Raw genomic sequence first — 21,952 nt, forward strand, 5'->3', positions numbered from 1 at the left:
TTTCTTTCTTTCTTTCTTTCTTTCTTTCTTTCTTTCTTTCTTTCTTTTTCTTTCTTGATTTTTCAAGACAGGGATTCTCTGTGTAGCCTTGGCTGTCCTGGACTAGCTTTGTAGACCAGGCTGGCCTCAGACTCACAGAGATCAGCCTGCCTCTGCCTCCCCGAGTGCTGGGATCACAGGCGTGTGTCACTGCACCCGCTGCTTTCTTATACCACCAAGGACCCCCCGGCCAGCGGTGGTACTGCCTACAGTGGCCTCAATCATTGATCAAGTCTGCCCTACAGACTTGTCCACAGGCAATCTGGTGGAGACACTTTCTCATTTAAGGGTCTTCTTCCCAGATAACTGTAGCTGACAAAAGCCCAGCTAGGACACTAACTGTAGTCCTCATGCTGTCTACCAGGTCTCCAGAACTTTCTCATCCCATATAATTGGACCTTTATACCCTCGGACCCTAATATTCCCACTTCCTCCATCCCTGGCAACCACTATCCTACTCTCTGTTTCTATGAGTGCAGCCTTTCAAGGTTCCATTCTATATTTCTCTTTTGGGGGAGTATGTGGGGGTTCCAGACAGGGCTTCACTGTGTAGCATGGGCTGTCTCCTGTGCTAGCTTTGCAGAAGGCCTGGCCTTGAACTCACAGAGATCTGCCTGCCTCTGCCTCTCAGGGTGCTGAGATTACAGGCATGCAACACTCTGCCCAGCCCCATATTTCTCTTTCTGTGCCTGGCTTACTTAGCATTATGTGCTCTGGAGTTATTGAAACCTGAGCAGAGAAACTGAACACACATTTTTCAAAAGACATGCAAGTAGCCCTTGGACGTATGATCAAGTGTTCAACATCACTTCCTAGGCGAGATGCAAATAAAACTCTAGAAAGATATCACTTCACTTTGGCTAGGATGGCCACTGTAAAAAACAGAAAGGATGCCACATGTTGGTGAGGGTGTTGAGAAACATTGTTCGAGAATGTAAATTGGCCCAGCCATTATGGAGACAGTATGGTTGTTCCTCAGGAAAAAGAGGGGGGGAGGAAGGAGGGAAGGAAGGAAGGAAGGAAGGAAGGAAGGAAGGAAGGAAGGAAGGAAAGAAAGAAAGAAAGAAAGAAAGAAAGAAAGAAAGAAAGAAAGAAAGAAAGAAAGAAAGAAAGAAAAACAGTGCTACCATATGGTCCAACAATCCCACTTCTGGGTACGTCTTAGTTAGGGTTATCATTACTTTGATGAAACACCATGATCAAAAAGCAACTTGGAAAGGAAAGGGCTTATTTGGCTTAGACATCCACATCACTGTTCACCATCAAAGGAAGACAGGACAGGAACAGAAACAGGGCAGGAATCTGAAGGCAGGAGCTGGTGCAGGGGCCATGGAGGGTGCTGCCTACTGGCCTGTTCCCCGTGGCTTACTCACCCTGCTTTCGTATAGAACACAGGCCCACCAGCCCAGGGATGGCACCACTCACAATGGGCTGGACCCTCCCCCATCAATCACTAAGAAAATGCTCTACAGGCTTGCCTACAGCTGGATATTGTGGAGCGGTTTCCTCAGTTGAGGTTCCCCACTCTCAGATGGCCATCGTTTTGTCAGGTTGATATAAGACTATCCAGCATGGGGTAAATTACCCAAAATAAATGAAGCCATAATTTTGAAGTAGCATCCAAACCACCATGTTCATATCAGCGTTCTGTACAGTGGGCAAGACATAGATAGAGTCCACCAAGAGATGATGGAGAGAGAAACCCTGAGATACACACAGACACACTGTAATGTGATGGCCACATGCTGTTTGTGGAATGATGAACGAGCCTGGAGGACACTAAGTGAAATAAGCAGAACTTTCGCCTTTAAGTGTTTACTGTAAATACTCACATTCTCCCTCTGCCTACCAGCCATTACAAGCTGCCTGTGTCCTATACCCTGTGCTTCTCAGGATTAGAGACTCTACCGCAGGGCTTTGCAATCCAAAGCGAGGTTTCCAGACAACCCCAGCATCCTTTGTCAGCTAGTTGGCAATGAAGAATCTTAGCCCACTCCAAACCTGAAACTAGAATCATTTTAACCAGCTCCCCGAGGAGGTTACGCTTTATTTTAAAAGTGTTGTCTTTTGTACTGTGATTTAAAAAAAAAAAAAAAAAACCAGCCACATCTGCACCCAGTTATAGTCATTTTTAATTCCTCTCTTTTAGGACATGTTCCCAATGGCCTCAAATGCCATCCCGACCAGGAGCACCTGATCTATCCCCTGGGCTGCACTGTCCTCATCCAGTCAATAAATACCAACGAGCAGAATTTCCTGCATGGCCACGGTAACAACGTCTCCTGTTTGGCCATCTCCAGGGAAGGAGATTATATTGCCTCGGGACAAGTCACATTCATGGGGTTCAAGGTGAATAGACAGGAAATGATTCACTGGACGTTTGCTCAGAGGTGCCTCGCGGGGAGAGCTGCCAGGCTCCGGGCCCCTAGCTCTGTGCTCTCTCTCACACGTCCTTCCTTCGTCCTTCGCCTCCTCTCATTTTCAGCCCACCAAGCTGCCCCCGAAACACCCTGGCCTCTTTGTCCCAGATGCCGCAGCTTGTGACTGCAAAATCCCGAGCTTCAATCTGCTTCTGTTTTGCTGTCATCTTTATAATGCGCGGCCGAATACAGGGGAGTCACATTATTGAGCACTCCCCCCAGGACGGCAGCCACCCCTTCAAGTTCCACTAAGCCTGTCTATGATCTGACAGTGTATCCTTGGCCCCCAGGCAGACATCATCCTGTGGGACTTTAAGAAGAGGGAGCTGATCGCTCGGCTGTCACTACACAAGGGCAAAATTGAAGCCCTGGCCTTCTCGCCCAACGAATTGTACTTGGTTTCACTAGGAGGCCCCGATGATGGAAGGTAATAATTAAATGTACTCACGTTTTCTTTTTTTCTTCCTCTCTTCTTCTTCTTCTTCTTTTTTTTTTTTTTTTTTTTTTGAGGAGAGGTTGTTGTTGTTTTATTGTTTGTTCATTTGTTTTAAGACAGGGTGTCTCTGTGTAGCCGTGGCTGTCCTGGAACTGATTCTGTAGATCAGGCTGGCCTCGAACTCAGAGATCTACCTGCCTCCACCTCCCAAGTTCTGGGATTAAAGACATGCCCAGCTACTGAGGTTTTTTACTAGGTGTTACAGATACCAAGTATCTTTGCCCTTTCCAGGTCCTCTGCTGGTCTGCCCACATCTCAGTGTGTCCTGTGTATAAAAAGATCATGAGAAAAAGTAGCTAAGACGAGTAGACTTAGCTCTGACACCACGTGGATGTCTCCTGGCCATCTCCCAGCTGCCAGGGCCCAACTACAGACAGTCTGATTTGAGTGGTCTGGGCTCTGAGTGTCATAAAATCTTCCTGGATGATACCTACATTCAGAAACCATTGCTGTCGAAGTTTTCACGACCAAACTGTGACAACAGTCATTAGAGAAGACAGATGTGTCTTTGAGTATGTGCTGAGAACTTAACTGCAATAGCTCATTTGAGCCTCATTCCTACCCTTTAGAATGGGGGCAGAGGTGCCTGGTGACAACTGAGCAACTGAAGATAATGGTGGGAGGTGGCATCATTATCTTGCCCCACGAGTCATGATCTTTGCCCTTTGATGGACTCTGATATTTGGCCAAGAACATACATGAAATGAAATTGAATATGTATATATTTATACATTACACACACCTAAATGCATCATTTTCTGACCATCTTATATAGAAAGAGCATTATATCGTGAAGGGCAATCCATGAAAATATGTCCCAGTGTAAGCGGTAAGGATGTGGGTGGCGGGGGATAGCATACGATCTGTGTAGACTCTACCAGGTGCGTTTCCGCAGCTGCTGAGTACCCTGGCCCTGCCCAGGCCCTTCGTTGGTCTGCTGCCCACATCTGAGTGTGCTGTTCTGTGTGAAAAGACCACAGCTTAGAAGAGGTCCTCAGCTCTGGCTATGGCTGGACATTAATGCCTAGAAATACCTTTCCATATACAACATTTTTCGCACTTGAGCATCACAGGTGTACAATGCTATTTAGTTCCAGTCCTCTTAACGCACAGAAATTCGACAATGTTTTCATGAATCTTACTGCTTTGGTAATCACTTGTAAACATTCCCGCCATCTCTGGGTCCTTTTGGGCGTTTTTTTCTTTTCATAAGAAGTATAGCCAGAAATTTTCTATTAATATTTTTACTGCCTCTGTTAAAAGCAGCTGTTCTTAGCTCCATGTGTGGACACTGAATCACCCAGAGAGATTTCAGAAGTCCCAGGGCCTGAGTTCCAATTGTGGAGACTGGCCATTAGGCCACCTTACCCCTACCCTCTGCCAGAAGTCTTGTCTGGGAAAACTGTCATCCCGGGCTCTCACTCGGAACGTCCACCTACATCCACATAGCCATCTACAATTCAATGGCAGCAAGTGCCACTGCTCCCTAAGCCGTCTCCTAGCCTGCAGGAAAGGGGTTTTAAGAGCCAGCAGAGGCAACCAAAAAGGCCGTCTCAGATCTCGTGGAGTGAGTTTCAGGAGGTTGTAAGACACCTAATGTGGGTGCTGGGAACCGAACTGCAGTCCTATGGAAGAGCAGCAAGTGCTTTTAACCACTGAGCCAAGCCCCCAGCCCCGAGGAAGAATTTCACACGAGATGAATGCTTCCGTGCTTTCATGCTTTGCGCTTCTGAAGCGTCTTGACTGGTGGGTTCACTGGCTCCCAGCCCCACAACCATTTCCCTTCAAAGCTTTCAAAGCATCACAGTGGTCTTCAAGTAAGCAGGGTGCCTGACTGGGGGGATGCTTGGGAGATGGGGGGAGGGGTCAAGTGTGATGTTTGTGTTTACTCGTTAGGAATGTTTCGTCTTGTTCTTTTTCTTCCCAGAACCACTAAAACAGTCGCTAACTTTGAAAGTCTGACTTCCCCTGTTGGTGTCTTTTTCCCTTTCTTGTCTGGCAGTGTGGTGGTTTGGAGCATATCCAAAAGAGAGGCCATTTGCGGCAGCCCCGCAGCGGGCCTCAATGTCGGCAATGCCACCAACGTGGTCTTCTCTAAGTGCCGAGATGAGATGTTTGTCACTGCTGGAAAGTAAGTTCACACAGTGAGGATGTCACCTGCACGGAAAACACGACCATGTCAGTCAGGGTGTGGGGACAGGGGAGGGATATGTCTTGAGTCTGGGACAAACGCCTTACTTTGTAATTTTTGTAAGCACTGAAAAAAATCCTTTCAGCTGGATGTATTGTAAGCATGTTTCTTTGAAAATGCTGTCGAGGCTCAGAGATTCTGCTGAATGGCTAAACTGTTCTTTAAAAAAAAAACAAAACATTTTATTACATTTATTTACGCATTGTGTGTAGGGGTCCATGGAGTGCCACAGCAAGCATACGGAGGTCAAAGGTCAGCTTTCGGGAGTCAGTACTTGTCTTCCATCACATAGGATTGAACTCAGACTTGGCAGGAGCCCCTTTGCCCACTTACTACCTCACTGGCTCTCACTGAACTCTTCTTAGGATTCTTTCTGTCACCGAGAAGACGTGATTTCTGATCGGTGCTCGCCAACTAATTTGCACGATCGCATGCCTACACTTCCTGGTTGGTATTTCTTACCACCTGCTCTTGATTTAGGTCTAATGAAGTGATATTTTGCAGAGAGAACCGTGCCAGGATGTTTCGGATGCTTAAGCAGTTCTCCCTGGGACTCGGGTAGGGTCAGCTTGGGTCAGCTTGCGGTCAGCGAGCTGAGCGTCTGAGCAGGACCTGCGTCTGTCCTGAAGGGGAGGTGAAACAGGCATAAAAGTGTCCTTTCCCACATCACCCACCAGCTGAAAGGGAAGAAATCGTAAACTCTAAGGCAGGAGGATAAGTCCGGTCAAGCTATCTTTGCGGTCCCTCTGTCGTCTCTCACCCATGAAAGGTACACACTGTTCTTTCCTTCCTGGCCAGAGTGAAGAGTTCATGCTTCCCTCCCTCTGAAATGTCTCCTGTCCCCAGGACACACAAGCTGCATTTATTCCACGGCTGAGTGAGGTGGTAAATTCCTTGGCAGCCGTGAAAGCCCCCTCCCCTGTCACGTGTGGACCCTGCCCTGCTCTTTCTGCACAGACTGAAGCTCTCTGGCCCCCGTTGCGGTCTGCAGAGCTGCTCAGCTCTTTGTTCTGCTGGATCTGGGCGCCTCGGTTCCTTAGCCACTGAAAGCATCAGTCTGTTCTAGTGCCTGTATGTAGGCAAGGTTTCTCCAAATTCAAACTGGAGGTTTTATAGGAAACAATCTTTTTTGGATCATCTGTATTCCAAGCTGGCTTCAATCATGTTGACACCAGTACTGGGAAGGTCCAGATCCTGTCGTGGCCCCGGGGTACCTGCTTTCTCTTATCACAGTTGTAGCTTTGCGTATCCACTGTGTGGTCTCCCCAAGACAGCCCAGACGCCCCAGCACGTCAGCATCCACAACATATCCACTAGTAAGGCCACGGGCCAGTGCTCGCTCGCTCGCTCTCTTTCTCCTCTCTCCACTTTGAAAAAATACATTTAGATATTCCTTGAACATGTACTATGTCTACAGTTCTGTAGGCTAAAATGAAAGAAAAGCTAAAGTTGGCATATTCTAACTAATACTTTCTGACTTGAGATGTTGGCAGAACTCTTCGTAATGTTTTCTTCTTTTTTTTAATAATGCTTTTAACAATCTTGAGAATTTCACACAGCGTATTTTTATTATAGTCACCTCGGTATTGTAATTATTATTACAGAATCATTCATTCAGATGAACTCGGCGTATAGTGGTTAAGTGCCAGCCATATATCAAGCGCTGCATTAATTACGACCTTGAACTTTTACTCACTTAGTCTCATTTCTCTTCCATTGGAGACAAGAATCTCCAAACATCCTCCATGAAGCAAGGAACAGGTCTGCAATCCCAACACTTAGGAAGCAGAGGCAGGAGTTTAAAGGCCAGCCTTAGTTACACAGTGAGTTTGAGGCCAGCCTGGGTTCCATGAGACCCTGCCTTTAAAACAAACAAACAAAAAAGGTGTCACCCTTTTAAATGTTTCTACACCACTGAACACCTTGACTTATGTTTTCCTGACTGAGATCTGGTGTCCTGAAAAAACATCTTCCACTCTCTCTCTCCCACCCCAGCCTCTGGTACATTCCATTTAGATTCCACATGAGTGAGATCAGGCAACATTTGTCTTTCTGCGCCTGGCTTATTCCAGCTAGCATGATGTTCTCCAGATGTCCACCTTTCTTAAGGCCGAACAGTCTTCCTTTGTACATATGCACACTTTCTTCATCCATTCGTCTATTGATGGACACCCTGTGTATATACCACGGTGACTATACTTCATAGCAATGTACACACAGCATATGTTAAATAACACTGAAAGTGGCCCGGAGTAGATTTCAAGTGTTCTTACTATGAAGGGGCAAGTAAGGCAACACATATGCTTAGGAGTTTAATTTAACCATTCCACTGTGTATACACGTGTTAAAAGATCATGATATATGCGTGTGTGTGTGTGTATATATATAATTTTACTTGTCAATAAGGAAAAGACTGAAAATGAAGAACCTCATTTGTTCTACATTTATTTGCAGGATTAATTAATTAATTAATTGATCTTTGAGACAGGGCCATATCATGTAGCCCTGGTCATCCTGGAACTTGCGATGTAGACCAGGCTGGCCTCGAACTCAGAGATCTGCCTGCCTCTGCGTCCTACATGTTGAGAGTAAAGGCTGAGCCACGCCTGACTCGTTTGCTTGTTTTCAGTACAGTGGGGAGAGTGTGCACGTCAATGCGTGACTGAGCTGAGTGCGAGGCCTACTCGGCTGTGCCCAAGCCCTGCCTGCAGCGCCTCACTCGGGGAGCCTGGGATCATAAGACCTACCTCTTAGGGTTGCCGTGAGACCCAGTGGAAGGTTCTCACGTTGTACAGTAAAAGTAAAAATCCTCGGAAAATATTTCTCTCTCTTCCTCTCTGCTTCATCCTTCAAGGGGGCGGAGAAAACCCTAAAAGATGTGAAGCAATGTTTAAAAGGGTATCCATTTGATTGTGATCTTTCTTTGTAGCGGGACGATTCGTGTGTGGGAACTGGATCTCCCAAACAGAAAAATCTGGCCAACTGAGTGCCAAACGGGACAGATGAAGAGGATAACCTTGAGCGCTGGAGTAAGTGCCCTCCTAAGTGTTACTGTCCGCAAACAGCCCTGAGCAGGGGGCTCTTGGCCAGGAGCTGGGGGCGGGGCGTGCTGGGCCAGGCGAGGGAGGAAGGTCGTGGAGGTGCCGCTCAGACACTCAGCCGGAGCACCCAGCTGGGAACCCTTTTACTGAGACCTGAGCTGTCCTCGAACACCCAAAGCCCCCACCCCCCGACCTGGAGGGAAGCAGTGCGGGCCAGGCGATGCCGAGCACAGACAGAGCTTCCCTCTGCCACCGCTGCTGTTTCTTCCTCTGGAGATAAAGTGTCTGATGGGGGGAAGCCTTGTTGAAATGCAGGCTCTTTCACCAAGAGATGTTATTAGTATGTTTGAGTGTGGAGACATGGTTCACGCATAGAGCTCTCTGCTCCACTCTCCTTTTCAAGCTCCTTTGGGAGCTGTGAGATGAGGGAGAAGCACTTCTTTGTCCTCAGAGCCCTTTGGAGGTGACTCGTGGTTGGCACTGGCCATACACGTTAGCATCGGACCCAAATGAGCGTAACTCATAGTTCAGCATCTCCTCCAGCCTGACTTCACTTCTCTCACAGCTGTGCTTTCCCACACTTGAGCCTTGGGAAACAGATGTGACCATGAGCTTCTTTGTCAGCCGCTATGGACTCTCATCTCCTCCCTAGCTGGGGCTTCATAGGCCACGGGGACACTCAGGTCTTCAAGGTTCTGTCTCTGACCTCCCAGATGGCCGATGACGACGGTTTCTTCTATATCGGCACCTCCACCGGGGATATCCTAAAACTGAACCCCAGGACCAAACTGCTGGCCGACACCGGGCCCGCGAAGGACAAATTCAGCTTGGTGAGTAGAACGAATCAAGGTATGGTTTGGTCATCTGTCATTCCCTTCCCTCTACTGACAGCACAGACTTTGCGGAGGGAGGAGCCAGGGAAGGCAAATGAGCAATGGTGCAAAGCCACACCCAAGTCAACTTAGCCAAGCTGCACCAGCCAGTTGTGCAAGCCTGACTCTCTGGTTCTCTTCGGGGCAAAGATATTTCTAGGGTGTCAGTACCTTGCCCATTTCCCCCTCTTCAAAGCACAAGAACCGTTTCTTTATGGTTTGAAACTACGTTGGTTCTAGTCCAGTTGCCATCTATGAGAGAGGTGTGTTCTTTGATCACTCTGTGTGTTTGTGTCTGTGTGTACTTAACTCTAATAGCCAGATCTTAGATGTTAGCCTCAAGGGTTCCTCTAGAAGACATTCATGAGACCAAGAAATCATCAAAAGTGCAGAATTTTCAACAATTCTTGAACTCCAGTAATCCAGGCTAACATTTAAATACAAGCAAAAGACCCACCATGGAACGGTGACTTTAGACAGTAAGAACAGCTACCCCTAACATGACCGAACAGCTCCGAGGGCTGCTTTCATGGAAATGATTGGAAAGTTTGTGCGCCAAGTCCCGCACCTGCCTGCCTCATTTCTGATATCAGAACAGATGGTTCCTGTAGCAGCACAGCTACTTTCCCACTTGACAGACATTCTCAAGAAACTGAAATACTATGCAGTCCGCTCCGGAAAATGTCTCCTTAATCATACCACCATTTAACATCAAGCTTTTAAAGAAATCCACAAACATGGGAAGAAGCCATGACACAGATAATAAGGATAAAGGAATATTTAGAAATAATTCTATAGGAGATCAAAACAGGGCCTAGATCAATGTTTCTCCAATTATTTAGAGGGAGATGGACTCTAATACTAAGCAGATGAAACAGGGTCAATAAGAGGAAAGGGGAGACAAAGCGGAGAACCCCCGCCAGTGCCAAGGCCTGATAGGTCTCCGATGGCCATCTGAAGGCACTGCTTGAAACCTGCTGATAGGCATGGTTTCTTTGCGTTTGTTTTGTTTTAAATGCCTGAACAGCACTTGGGGGCTAAGCCTCTACAAAGCAGATGCTGGCTGTGGCAATGCCCCTCAAGCCCCACAAAACAGCAATTCCAGCTCAGCTTTCACATGGCTGGAAAGAAAAGATTGCTTGAAGGATGAAAAGATACGGCGTGGTGCTGAAGACACCTTGTTGGAAAATTAAGTGACCTGGGGCAGGCCATTTTGAAACTGTACTTAAAGGCTTGATCCCTAAAGAGAGAGGCAAAGAATTGTCATGATTTAAAACTGGCCTATTAGATAGATATACAAACTGCATTAGAAGAAGTTGACCATAATGGTATTAACAGTAATAATAAAAACAGGATGTTTTTACAGCATCTCAGTGAGAAAACAACAAAACAAATGAAAGTAATCAGAGAAGAAACAATAAAGAAATGCTGTGTGTTTGTGGATAAGGAGACGCATTATTGTTTAAATGTTAGTTCTTGCACTGGTGGACTCATGCCTGGACTCCCAGCACTTGGAAGGTGGTGGCTATATTGTGAGTTCAAGACCAGCCTGAGCTACATTAGTGTCTGTTACACACACACACACACACACACACACACACACACACACACACACACGAAGCCAGTTCATACATCTGGATTTACAGATTTAATGTAATCATGACCTAAATCCAAAGTTAATTATGGCTGCTGAGAAACTAATCCTAGCAGTGGTAAAAAGCAGCAAAGGATCCGAAGCAGCCAGCACAGCGCTGAAGAGCTGCCGGGGAGTCAGAGGGCCCGATTCCAGAGCTTACCAGAAGTCTGCAGTAATAAAGACAGGTTTTAATGAAAAAGTAGACAGACAGGTGAAACAAACAGCTCAGAAAGAGACCTGCACAAATATTCCTAACATCATCTTACAGCGGAGCAAAGAGAAGCCAATGGAGAAAGGGCAGTTCTTGCAAATAATGCTGGTACAAGTAGACACCCATTTGTTCAAAACAGGTGCCCAAACCAAAACCCTCATGGTGACCCAGACACCGACCTTAGCCCTTTACAGATGGACTCAAAATGGGTCACATAACCAAATATAAAACAAAAACTTACAGAAGATAATTCAGGAAAAAATGGCATGACCTAGGGTTTGGGGATGACATTTTAAACACATGTAGGACACACTCCAGGAAAGATGTGTTAGTCAGAGCTCTGTAAAGGAACAAAACTGATAGAATGAGTGTGTGTGTGTGTGTGTGTGTGTGTGTGTGTGTGTGTGTGTGTGTGTGTACACTTTATCTGAGGGGTTGACAGGCTGTGGTGGGAGTGCTCTAACAATAGCTGTCTCCTGACAGAAAGGCCAAGGATCTGGTAGTTGCTCTGTCTACGACTCTGCTTGTCTCAGGGGTCCCAGTTTGGTAACAGAGTCCCAGGGAGTCCTAGAGAGCTGAACATCTTCTTTCTGCATCAGAATCCAGAAGAAGTAGGCTCTAAAACCAGCAAAGGAACGCCTCAGGAACACAATAGAAACAAACCTGCCAGCTTGAGCGAGGGCAAGCAGGCAAAAGCAAAAACTCCTTTCTTCTGTGTTTTATATCAGCTGCCATGGGAAGGTGTGGCCCAGTTAGAGTTGGTCTTCTCATATTAGAAGAGCCAATCAAGAAAATCCTTTATGGGCGTGGCCGGGTACTGGGTCTTAGTTGATTCCAGACATAGTCAAGTTGACAGCTATCACAGTTCATAAGCAGGGCCTCGGCAACACAGTTTTAAGCTCTGCAAAGGGCATCACCAAGACACCAAGAAGTCAAGCCCCAGAGGGAGAGCCTATTTGGCAAAGACAGGTCTGGTGAAGCACACAAGTGCCACCCTGCTGACTCATTCTTCAGCCTTTGCTTTTCTCCTCAGACACTTTAGAATGCCCTTTGACTCAGGACAGGCAAACATCCAGCTTAAAGAAACTTGAAAGGATATGTTTATTTTTCAATCTGCAAGCCTCAGTTTTGTTTTGTTTTTTTCTTCGCAATGCTGGGATTAAAGCCAGGGCCTTGTGCTTGCTAGTTCTGTAAGCCCCGCCCTCAAAACTCAGTAAGACAGAAGCTTTTCAAGTCCTTAACTCTAGATGTTGAATGTTTTCAAATAAACATTGCCTTGGCTGGTTTTACGTAGTTATAAGAGAATACTGGAGACTGGGTGAATTGTAAACAGTGGAAGTTCGTTCACTTCATGATCTGGGAATCTGGGGCCTTTCGAAGCTCAACGCTAGCATCTGGTGAAGGACAGTGGGCTGCCTCATCCCACGAGGGACAGCAGGACATGCAGACAACCCACAGAAAAGAGCGAGAGTCCCTTTTTTACTAAACCTGGGGATCAAGTGCTCTTCCTCCCTGAGCCTTCCAGGTAGCTAGAAGCACAGACAAGTGAGCATTTCTGTGTCGAGCTAAATTCATTTAGTGATAAACCACTCTTTATAACCAATACCATTCACAGGAGCTGAGGCTTCCTGACTTTTTTTTTTTTTTCCAGATAGGTTTTTTTGTTTGTTTTTGTTTTTGTTTTGGATGGCCTGGAACTCACAGAGATCTACCTGCCTCTCTGGCTCCCAGCTGCTGGGAGTAAAGGTGTGTGCCACCGCACCTGGTTCAAGAGCTAATCCTTAGGCTCTACTTTCTGTCAGTGTCGAATTGGAGCGTGGGTCCCATTGCAGACGCCTGTGGGGGGTACATGCAGCCCTGCCCATTTTAAATTAGAACCTTATGGCCATTCTACTGGCCATCGTTCGGCCATGTATTTGAAGGCTTTGTGGAATTTTGATTGTGTTTCCAACTGTTGGTAGGGTTGTATACCGCAGGCCTTAGCTCAGAAAACAGAGTCACCTAACATTAAGAAATCTCCTTATTTCTGGAGATTTGGGCTGGAGAAATGGCTCAGTGGTTCAGAGCACTGGCTGCTCTTCCCAAGGACCCAGGTTCAAATCCCAGCATGCACACGGCAGCTTATAACTGTCCGTAACTCCAGTTCCAGTGGATCTGATACCCTCACTCAGGCGCACAGGGAAGCAGAATACCAACGTGAATAAAATAAGAAAATAAAGAACAACTCTCCTGTACCAGCTTTGGATGTTACATTGGCCCCTGCATTTATATGAATTAAGTTCTGGGAAATCATGTGACTGAAGAACTGGCGTGCCGAGGCTGTGCTTTTGCCTCCTGCCGCAACTGAACTGCAGTCAGTCGGTGGCTATAGGGACACCGATACTCGGAATGGCCGGTTGCACAGGCGAGCTCAGGGATGGAGGATGGGGAACCTTGTAGAGGGCTACTTCCTAAGACATGGACTGGTGGTTGGCATTGAATGGCCAGCCCGGAGGTACATCCCAATCTTTACCAAACCATACACTCAGCTTTGACACGGCCTTCGCCTTGCCCCCTTGCATCAGGTATCGCGCAGACGTCCTAGTGAGGAGACCCTTTGGCCCTTTCACAGTGTTGTTTCTGCCCCCTAGGGAGTGTCAGCCATCAAGTGCCTGAAGATGGGCGGTTTGTTGGTCGGCTCTGGAGCTGGTTTGCTCGTCTACTGTAAAAGCCCCAGCTACAAACCCATCAAGTAAGTCCCTGGACCTCACAGAGCTGGGGTAGGTGGGAGGTCCTAGCGAGAGGTCCTCTTAACCCTGGCAACTAAATGATATTGGGAAGAACTGCATTTTCGAGGCACGGTGGCACACACCTTTCGTCCCAGCACACAGGAGGCGGAGACGGGTGGGTCCCTGTGAGTTCTAAGCCAACCCGTTCTGCACAGAGTCCCAACCCATGCAGGGCTAAGTAGTGAAGCCTGTCTAAAAGAATAGCATATCTGGTTAAAGAATTTCATCTTGCTATTAAAAGTGTAGCTGGGATCAAAGGGCTAGTGGATATTTTTTTCTTTTTGTTGGTGCCCACGGGCCCACCTGCCTAGTACAAACATCTCAGCACATTTCCCCGACAGCTCCCACCTGACTGTTTTAACCTACACTGGCAAGCCCCCCCCCACCCCTGATCCCGAGTGTGCAACCTTGTGACTAACCCCGGCCTTCCCAACTGGGTCACTTCCTCCGGGGGCCCGACCCCACACCACTGGGCTGGTTTGTGTGCTCCCCTCCGCAGTCAGATGGGCAAATGCTTGCTGGCCGAGTGGCTCAGCCTCCCCTTTACGCTTTTCCCCAAAGGAAAATGCAGCTGCAGGGCGGCATCACTTCCATCACGCTCCGGGGAGAGGGGCACCAGTTCTTCGTGGGAACGGAAGAGTCCCACATCTACCGAGTTAACTTCACCGATTTCAAAGAGATGCTCATTGCAACGTGTCACTTTGAAGCCGTCAAAGACATTGTCTTTCCATTGTAAGTCGAGGAGGAGGGTTTTCGTGCAGAGATTTGCGGCAGCGTGCAAGGGAATTGCTTTACTTTATGCCGGGACTTTCAAGGTTCCTGGTCAGACTTCGAAAGCGTGCCGAATTATTTTGTTGGACCCAGAAAGCTTTATTTATTTTTTGTTTTAAGGGTGTGGGTGTTTTGCCCGCACTCATGTATGTGTTCCACATTTCGTGCAATGCCTGCAGAGGCCAGAAGGGGTCATCAGAGTCCGAGGAACTGGAATGGAATTGCAGACTCCTGTGGGTGTCGGGAATCAGAACCAGGGTCTTTCGGAAGAGCAACCAGCTCCTAAGGGCTGGCCATCTCTTCAGCCCTCCTAATGGATGTTTGTTTGTTTTATTGGTTTTCCTTCCTCTGTTTTAATTTTTTTTTTTTTAATGCTGGATTTTGGGCAGAGGAGATGGCCTACTGGATAAAGGCACTTGCCTGGCAAGCTGAATTTAAACCAGCCCTTGAACCCACCAGAGCCTTTCCCACAAATCGCCCTGCAGCCTCCACGCTCCCACACACGTGCACACAGAAATCAATAAATGAAAGATGCTGGCTTCTTAAGTAAACCCATCATGGAAAAGGGCACATTCAAAAGAGCTTTTTCCGTAAAAAACAAAGTTACGTAAGCGCCTTTTCTCAAACTGGATTTTGTGTGTTAAGACAGGGCCTCACATACTGAGGCTGGCTGGAATCTTGAACTCCTGCACCTCCCAGTTCCGTGTTCCCAGGTGCTGGGATCATAGGCAGGCGCCACCACTCCAGTCATCGGTTGGTGTCCCTTATCCCGCAGGCTTTGCCTTTTCTTTCTTTTTTTTTTTTTTCTTTTTTTTTTTTAAGGTGGCAGACATGAGGTCTCCTGGGTTGTAATGGCTGCTTCTCCTGATAATCCCACCCAAGACAACTCTCCATCGGCAGTTATGATTTTTAAAAGGACCTCGAGCCGCCATGTGGCAAGGCTTGCTTTTGAAGCAAAGCAAGCCTGTTTAGCAAAGTCTGTTCCGTGAAGTTGGACACAGTGTTTGTTCTGAGCTTCCTGTGTTTAGCTTGAACTTCAGACACCGAGATCATTTGTTCCACAGAGGCAAGCCTATTTGAGGACTTGGTCCCTGACATAATGAGCTGCAGATTTAGTTCCGAGTCCTTCGGGTTCAGGTTTTCCAGTTTGGTGTTTTTAAGGGAGAGCTGGTGCTTCTCACTGAAGTTAATCTATATTGGAAAGTGGGTCACTTTCTTAACAGGTTCAATTTTCCCTCTTTCTAAGGAGTTATGTGGAAGCAGGCTATAGAATTTTCTGGTTTTAGTGTTTTTATAACTTAAAGCTTTATTCTCTCTCCTCTCCATCTCTCGTGTGTGTGTGTGTGTGTGTGTGTGTGTGTGTGTGTGTGTAGGTGTGTATACAGTTGCATGGCTGCCATGGCACACATGTGGAGGTTAAAGGATGACTCAGAGGAATTCTCCTTTGCCCCCCAACTTCAACTCTGAACCCACTCTAAGCGTGCAGAAGGAAATCCACCTTTTTTCCCTATTAATTCTAGAGTGAGTAAACCTTAACGTAGGAGAGACTCTAATGCCTTTTGAAACATGTTTAAGATGAAATGGAGCAATTGAGGAGTTTCAGCTTTGACTTTCCTCGAGTGTGCAGAAGTTTACACACCAGATGGTTTCTTTTTCCCTAATATCACTCACTCCCCTTCTTGTAAAAATTAAAGTACTGTATAATCATCTGCCACCTTTGTTGTAGAAAATATTTAAAAAATGAGTGTTGGGGTATATAATGTTTATTGTTTGCTTTATGATTATTGTGGTGGCATTATTTAACCTGATATCCCAAATAATAAGACACAGACACCTGTTAGATTTATAATCACCTTATTTACCTTGGGCCGGGCAGTTATTTTACTTACACTGTCTCAGTATCCTCGCCATCCATCTCCCAGCCCCCATCCAATGCCATAATCCTTAATCCAGCCTTAATCCTCCTCATCTGGTCTATCTTCCATCCATAATCCCATGGTACTTGCTTGTATTCTTCATCTGGGCCTTTTCACATCGTCGCTGGAGTCCTTCCTCCCAGCCCACGTGGCTTCTTCTCCACGCCAACCCATCGTGGCATCCTCCTGCCTCCTCTCTTCCCTTCTGTCTCTCTCCTGTGATTATCCAGTCCCAAGATGGGACCCTTAGCCACACCTAAGCCATTCTGCCCTGCCCAGATATTGGCCGTTTAATCACCCAATCAGATATAATGTCTTAGGCGAGTTTACACAACAAGGATAGGTTTACCTGAGAATGTGCTCTTCTGAGCAGGGACAAGCTCTTGGGAGCCAGTCATTAACATTAGAATACATAGTACCAGGAGAACCCCCAGCGCACCTTGGTGATTCATATGCCGTTTAAAGTGGCCCTTTCCCTCCCGGCCGAATGACCCGTTACTCAGGGGCGCTTTCCTTTATTCACAAGCCTTTATTTTCTCACAACTAAACAAACAGAGGCTACAAATGTGAATTTTGTTGCCATTTTTCTTTTTTGTAATTTTAATAGGACTTCAACTTCATTAGAATTTCCTCCATAAATCTATTCCATGGATATATCTCCCTCAGGAAATGCTCTTGGCTAGGTGTATACAGTCCTCCAGACTAATTCAGACACATACCTCACACACAGGGGTATTCGTGTGGGTGCCGATCAAATCTCCCCAAAGCAGTTTAAAACAAAAAAAATGTGACTATTCCCCACAGAGGATGTGAGAAACTGAATGTCACCCCACCCAAATCTCTAAGTCCCACGTTTAGGTGGCCGACCTCCCAAGTGCACCCTGCTCCACATCCTTCCTTACAAGACACATCAAACGCCCTGCATCCTTGATGGCCCGCGCCTCTCACCCCCCACCCCCGGCTTCTTCACAGCGGCACTGCCGAGCTGTTTGCCACGTGCGCCAAGAAGGACATCAGGGTGTGGCACACCATGTCCAACCGGGAACTGCTTCGGATCACCGTCCCCAACATGACGTGCCACGGCATCGACTTCATGAGAGACGGCAAGAGCATCGTCTCAGGTAACAGGCTGTGCATGGTAGCACGGGCTTACAAGGTAGAGAGAGGCCAGCCCGTGCCAGGGGAGAGCCTGCCTCGAACCAGCCCCCAAGCCACAGAACATTCGGTAGTTGCTCCTGAGGGAGGTTTGGATCCAGGTCCTGGCCGTGGTTTCAATTCTTGTCCTTCTCGGTCTCCACTAGTGTCTTCGTGTGGGTCGTCAGGGACAGTCATCTGTCGTCCACCCTCCTTCCCGCAGGGCAGCGGTCCTCAGCCTTCCTAATGCCGCAACCCTGTACTACAGCTCCTCCTGCTGCAATGACCCCCACCACAACATTGTTTTGTTGTTCCTTCATAGCTGTAATTTTGCTACCGTCGTGAATCGTAAACATCTCCTATGCAGGCTATCTGGTACTCAACCCTTATGAACGGGTTGGTGTGTTCCCAAAGGGGCCACGACTTTCATCTCTCCAGTCCCTAAAAGTCAAATTTAAAATTTATGCCAAACTTATGTTTTAGCATATAGATACCATGAGCTGAACACCTAGTATTCTGGCACTTGAGAGGTAGAGGCAGGGGGATTAGGAGTTCAAAGTCATGCTTTTTTAAAAAAAATTCTTATGTCTGTAATTTATGCGTACAAGTGCGCTATTTGCATATGTGCTTACGTGACAGAAGAAGACATCAGATCCCATTACAGATGGTTGTGAGCCACCAGGAATTGAACTCAGGACCTCTGCCAGAGCAGCTGGTGCCCTTAAACGCTGAACCACCATCTCTCCAGCCCTCAAGGTCATTCTTGGTTACATAGAATGATCGATGTTAACCTGGGCTAAGGATACCTGGTCCCAAGAAACCAATCTCTCCTTGGAGTTTCCTTCTACCCGGGAGGTGTCCTAGCTGGGAAGAATGAATGTCTTTCACAGTTACCACATCATTCCTCCTCTAAATATTTCAGTATAGGCATCTAAAAATATTTTCCTATGAAGCAATAGTTTCTTAATATTGTCTTACATATCAGATTTCCCCAGTAGTCAAAAATAAGTGTATTGGTTTACATCAGGATCTGAGTGAAGCTATTTGAACAGGGACCCAGGAGCCCAGCCCCTCTTTTCTTGGCTCCGTTTCCTTCTCTTCTGCCCCAACACCAAGTCTTCTTCCCTGAGTGGCTTACATTGTACCCAGAGCTGGCAGGGGGTCTTAGGGCCATCCCTGCGCCCACTCTGTTTCTCCCACACCTTTATCTCTGTGCTCCAGCAGCTCCATCCCAAAGGGCAGCTGTAGGTCCATCACTGACCACCATCTCCACCCTGGTCCTTGCCATCGCCAGCTCTTTAGCACTCCAGTAGCTGCTATCGGCTCTGTTTGCCTCCACTCCTTCCCACCAGTCAATTCTCCACACCCAAACCAACCAGAAATCTATGCTAAAATGTTAAATTAGGTCTTTAAATTAGGTCTTTTCAAGTGCTCCCCCCAAAGACAAAGCACCAGCAATCACTGGCAAGGCCTGGAGGACCCTCTCTACTCCCCTCCCCACTTCTTAGCTCTTCCTCCCAAACTGTGAGTGCTGGTTCTGCAGAGCTCCGTTCCCAGCACCCACGCTGGGCAGTGATTGTTACCCCAGGTCCAGGGGATCCGATGCTCTCCTCTGCCCTCCTTGAGCACCTGCATTTACACATACACACTCCCACACAGTTACACATGCTTAAAAAAAAAAAAATCAGTTTTTAAATCCGGATTTTAATTCTAGGACAGTGGGGAAAACTTCGAGGAGGTCTTGATCAGGAAGGTGACTTGGTTTATTTAAAAAAAAAGAAAGAAAGAAAGAAGGAAGGAAGGAAGGAAGGAAGGAAGGAAGGAAGGAAGGAAGGAAAGAAAGAAAGAAAGAAAGAAAGAAAGAAAGAAAGAAAGAAAGAAAGAAAGAAAAGGGCATCTCAACCCCTAATACATGACTAATTGTGCAGGGAAGGAGCTATTGAGAGGACTCGGGAGAGCATGCGCTGGCTGGAATGTGAAGAGCTGCAGAGGCTGGGGAAGGAGGACGGAGGCTGGGGAAGGGGGTCGGAGGCAGGGGAAGGAGGTCGGAGGCTGGGGAAGGAGGATGGAGGCTGGGGGAGGGGGTCAGGTTGGAGGCTGGGGAAGGAGGTCGGAGGCTGGGGAAGGAGGACTGAGGCTGGGGAAGGAGGTCAGGTTGGAGGCTGGGGAAGGGGGTCGGAGGCTGGGGAAGGAGGACTGAGGCAGGGGAAGGAGGTCTGAGGCTGGGGAAGGAGGTCGGAGGCTGGGCCTTTTAGCAGTGGAGCTGACAGGACTTCCTGGTGGACTGACCAATACACTGAGTTGTGTGCTTGGAACGGGAGCACAATCAAGGGTGACTGAAGTTCTGAGGATGGGTGACTGAAGGATGGGTGTCAGGCAAGAGCCAGGGAAGGAGTATCAGATTTCAAGGTGGGGGAAGGTGGGGCACGGACTTAGGAGGCCGAGGCAGAACTAAAAGTTCAAGGAGGCGGGCCACATAGTGAAACCCTGCCTCAGGTGACAACGACAACGGGACGAGAAGGCACACGATCTTTGGAACTGTGACCCGAAGCATCCCAGGTGTGGCAACAGCTACACAGGTGATGGGCAGTACCGGCTCACACCTTTAATCTCAGCGCCCAGGAGGCAGAGGCAGGTGGATCTCTGAGTTTGAGGCCAGCCTGATCTACAGAGTTACGTTTTGGGGGACAGCCAGGGCTACAAAGAGAAACCCTGTCTCCAAACTCCCAGAATAAACAAACAAATAAGTAAACAAACAAAAACCAATTACACGGGCGAGAACAGAGGTCTACAACTCATGGTAAAGTGAGAACAAGTCTCCTTCACCTGCCATGAGATCCACCTGTAGGCAAAGTTCCTCCTCCCCCTTTCCAGGTGTGACCAGTCTGGGAGGTCGGGGCGGAGGGCACAAGAGTATTGGCGGCTGCCAAGGTTAACCTCTCCTTCCACTGCTACCGTTTCTTCCAGTTTTCACTCTCACTGGTGATTCCGGAGAGTGTCAACCTGCAGAGAAGGTACACTGACTGGGCCAACCTGCCTTTTGTCTCCTCTTGCCAGCATGGGATGATGGAAAAATCCGAGCCTTCGCCCCAGAGACGGGCCGGCTGATGTATGCCATTAACAGTGCCCACAGGATTGGCGTGACGGCCATCGCCACCACCAGTGACTGTAAGAGGATCATCAGTGGTGGTGGAGAGGGGGAGGTAAGGTTCTGAAATGACATTTTTTTTCCTTTTTCCCTTTTTTTTTTTTTTTTTTTAAGTTTTAACTTTTATTTATTTTTAATGTGTATGGGTGTTTGCCTGCAATGTATACCATGCACATGCAGTGCCTCAAGAGGCCAGAAGAGGGCAGAGTATCCCCTGGGGCTGGAGTTACAGACAGTTGTTAGCTGCTATGTGGATTCTGGGAATCAAGCCCAGGTCCTCTGAAGAGCAGCCAGTGCTCCTAACTGCTGAGCCATTTAACCAGCACCTCCACTTCATTTTAAAACACGTACTGCACTAGAACTCAGGGAGGGCCAAACTTGACGATTTTGACAAGATTGTAAAATACACCATAAATTAAAGTTCTAATGCTTTAAACAGACATTAAATCTACCCATTGACAGAAAGGGCGTTTAAGACACAGATGTGAAAACAGCCTCTTTGGAACCGAGCTGTGAATCCGAGTTAATGTTTCGCCAGTTCGACAGACTCATTCTTTTCCTCCAAGACCCATCACCAACTCAGTTGTCTTCATCTTATCTCTTAAAGCAGTTGATATAAGAATGGATTCTTTTTGCTATTGGTATCATTATTAATTTTAATTGTTCGACAAGATTTCAGTGTGTAGCCTCTGGTTGCCTGGAACTTGCTATGCAAACCAGAATGGCCTTGAATTTACGGAGATTCACCTGCCTCCTAAATGCTGGGACTAGAGGCGTGTGGCACCATGTCAGCCTTGGCTATTGTTTTAATGTTACTACATTCAACCTTTTCTTCCAATCATTTTGAAGATCCTAAAAACGTTTCACTCACAGGCTTATGGGGGGGGGCGCTCTCCCCCTGTTCTCCTGCTTTTGTTTTTGAATCCCAAAGCCTTCTTTGTTTTTGTCTACATGGGCGTATTCCTTCTCTTCTCAGCTATCACAGGAAGAGTTTTTCAGAGTGGAGAAAGATCCAACATCTTGGGAAAACCCTTGGCGAATCTAGACAATGAACTGAATGGCTGGGCTGAAATCTCCCTTCTGGCTCTTTCAGCTCGTGGCACCTGCTGTCACTTTCTGCACATCAGCATCCTGAAGTATAAAGTGAAACAGCCATGCTCTTAAGGGCAGAACATTGTCCTCTCTTTAAAATGTCTGAGTGTGTGTGTGTGTGTGCGACATCAGGGGCCTTTCTATCTAACCGGCCACATCCACCTAGCCATGCCCCTGCTCTGCGCCTCTGGAAGGCTATCGCTGGCCTTGGTTCAGT

General features: G+C 47.4%; 1 protein-coding gene across 1 annotated transcript in view; it reads left to right on the forward strand.

Moving 5' to 3' along the window:
• Positions 1-21,952, forward strand: part of Cfap52 (cilia and flagella associated protein 52) — a 37,285-nt gene that overhangs the window by 8,231 nt on the left and 7,102 nt on the right. The window contains exons 2-10 of the mRNA XM_055594296.1: positions 2,189-2,388; positions 2,750-2,886; positions 4,958-5,086; positions 8,076-8,175; positions 8,901-9,017; positions 13,537-13,637; positions 14,236-14,406; positions 17,334-17,482; positions 20,553-20,698. Of these exons, the coding sequence (XP_055450271.1) occupies positions 2,189-2,388; positions 2,750-2,886; positions 4,958-5,086; positions 8,076-8,175; positions 8,901-9,017; positions 13,537-13,637; positions 14,236-14,406; positions 17,334-17,482; positions 20,553-20,698 (1,250 nt within the window). The remainder of the gene's footprint in view (positions 1-2,188; positions 2,389-2,749; positions 2,887-4,957; positions 5,087-8,075; positions 8,176-8,900; positions 9,018-13,536; positions 13,638-14,235; positions 14,407-17,333; positions 17,483-20,552; positions 20,699-21,952) is intronic.

Source organism: Psammomys obesus, unplaced genomic scaffold (assembly GCF_907164565.1).
Source record: "Psammomys obesus unplaced genomic scaffold, mPsaObe1.curated_primary_1811, whole genome shotgun sequence".
NCBI lineage: Eukaryota > Metazoa > Chordata > Mammalia > Rodentia > Muridae > Psammomys > Psammomys obesus.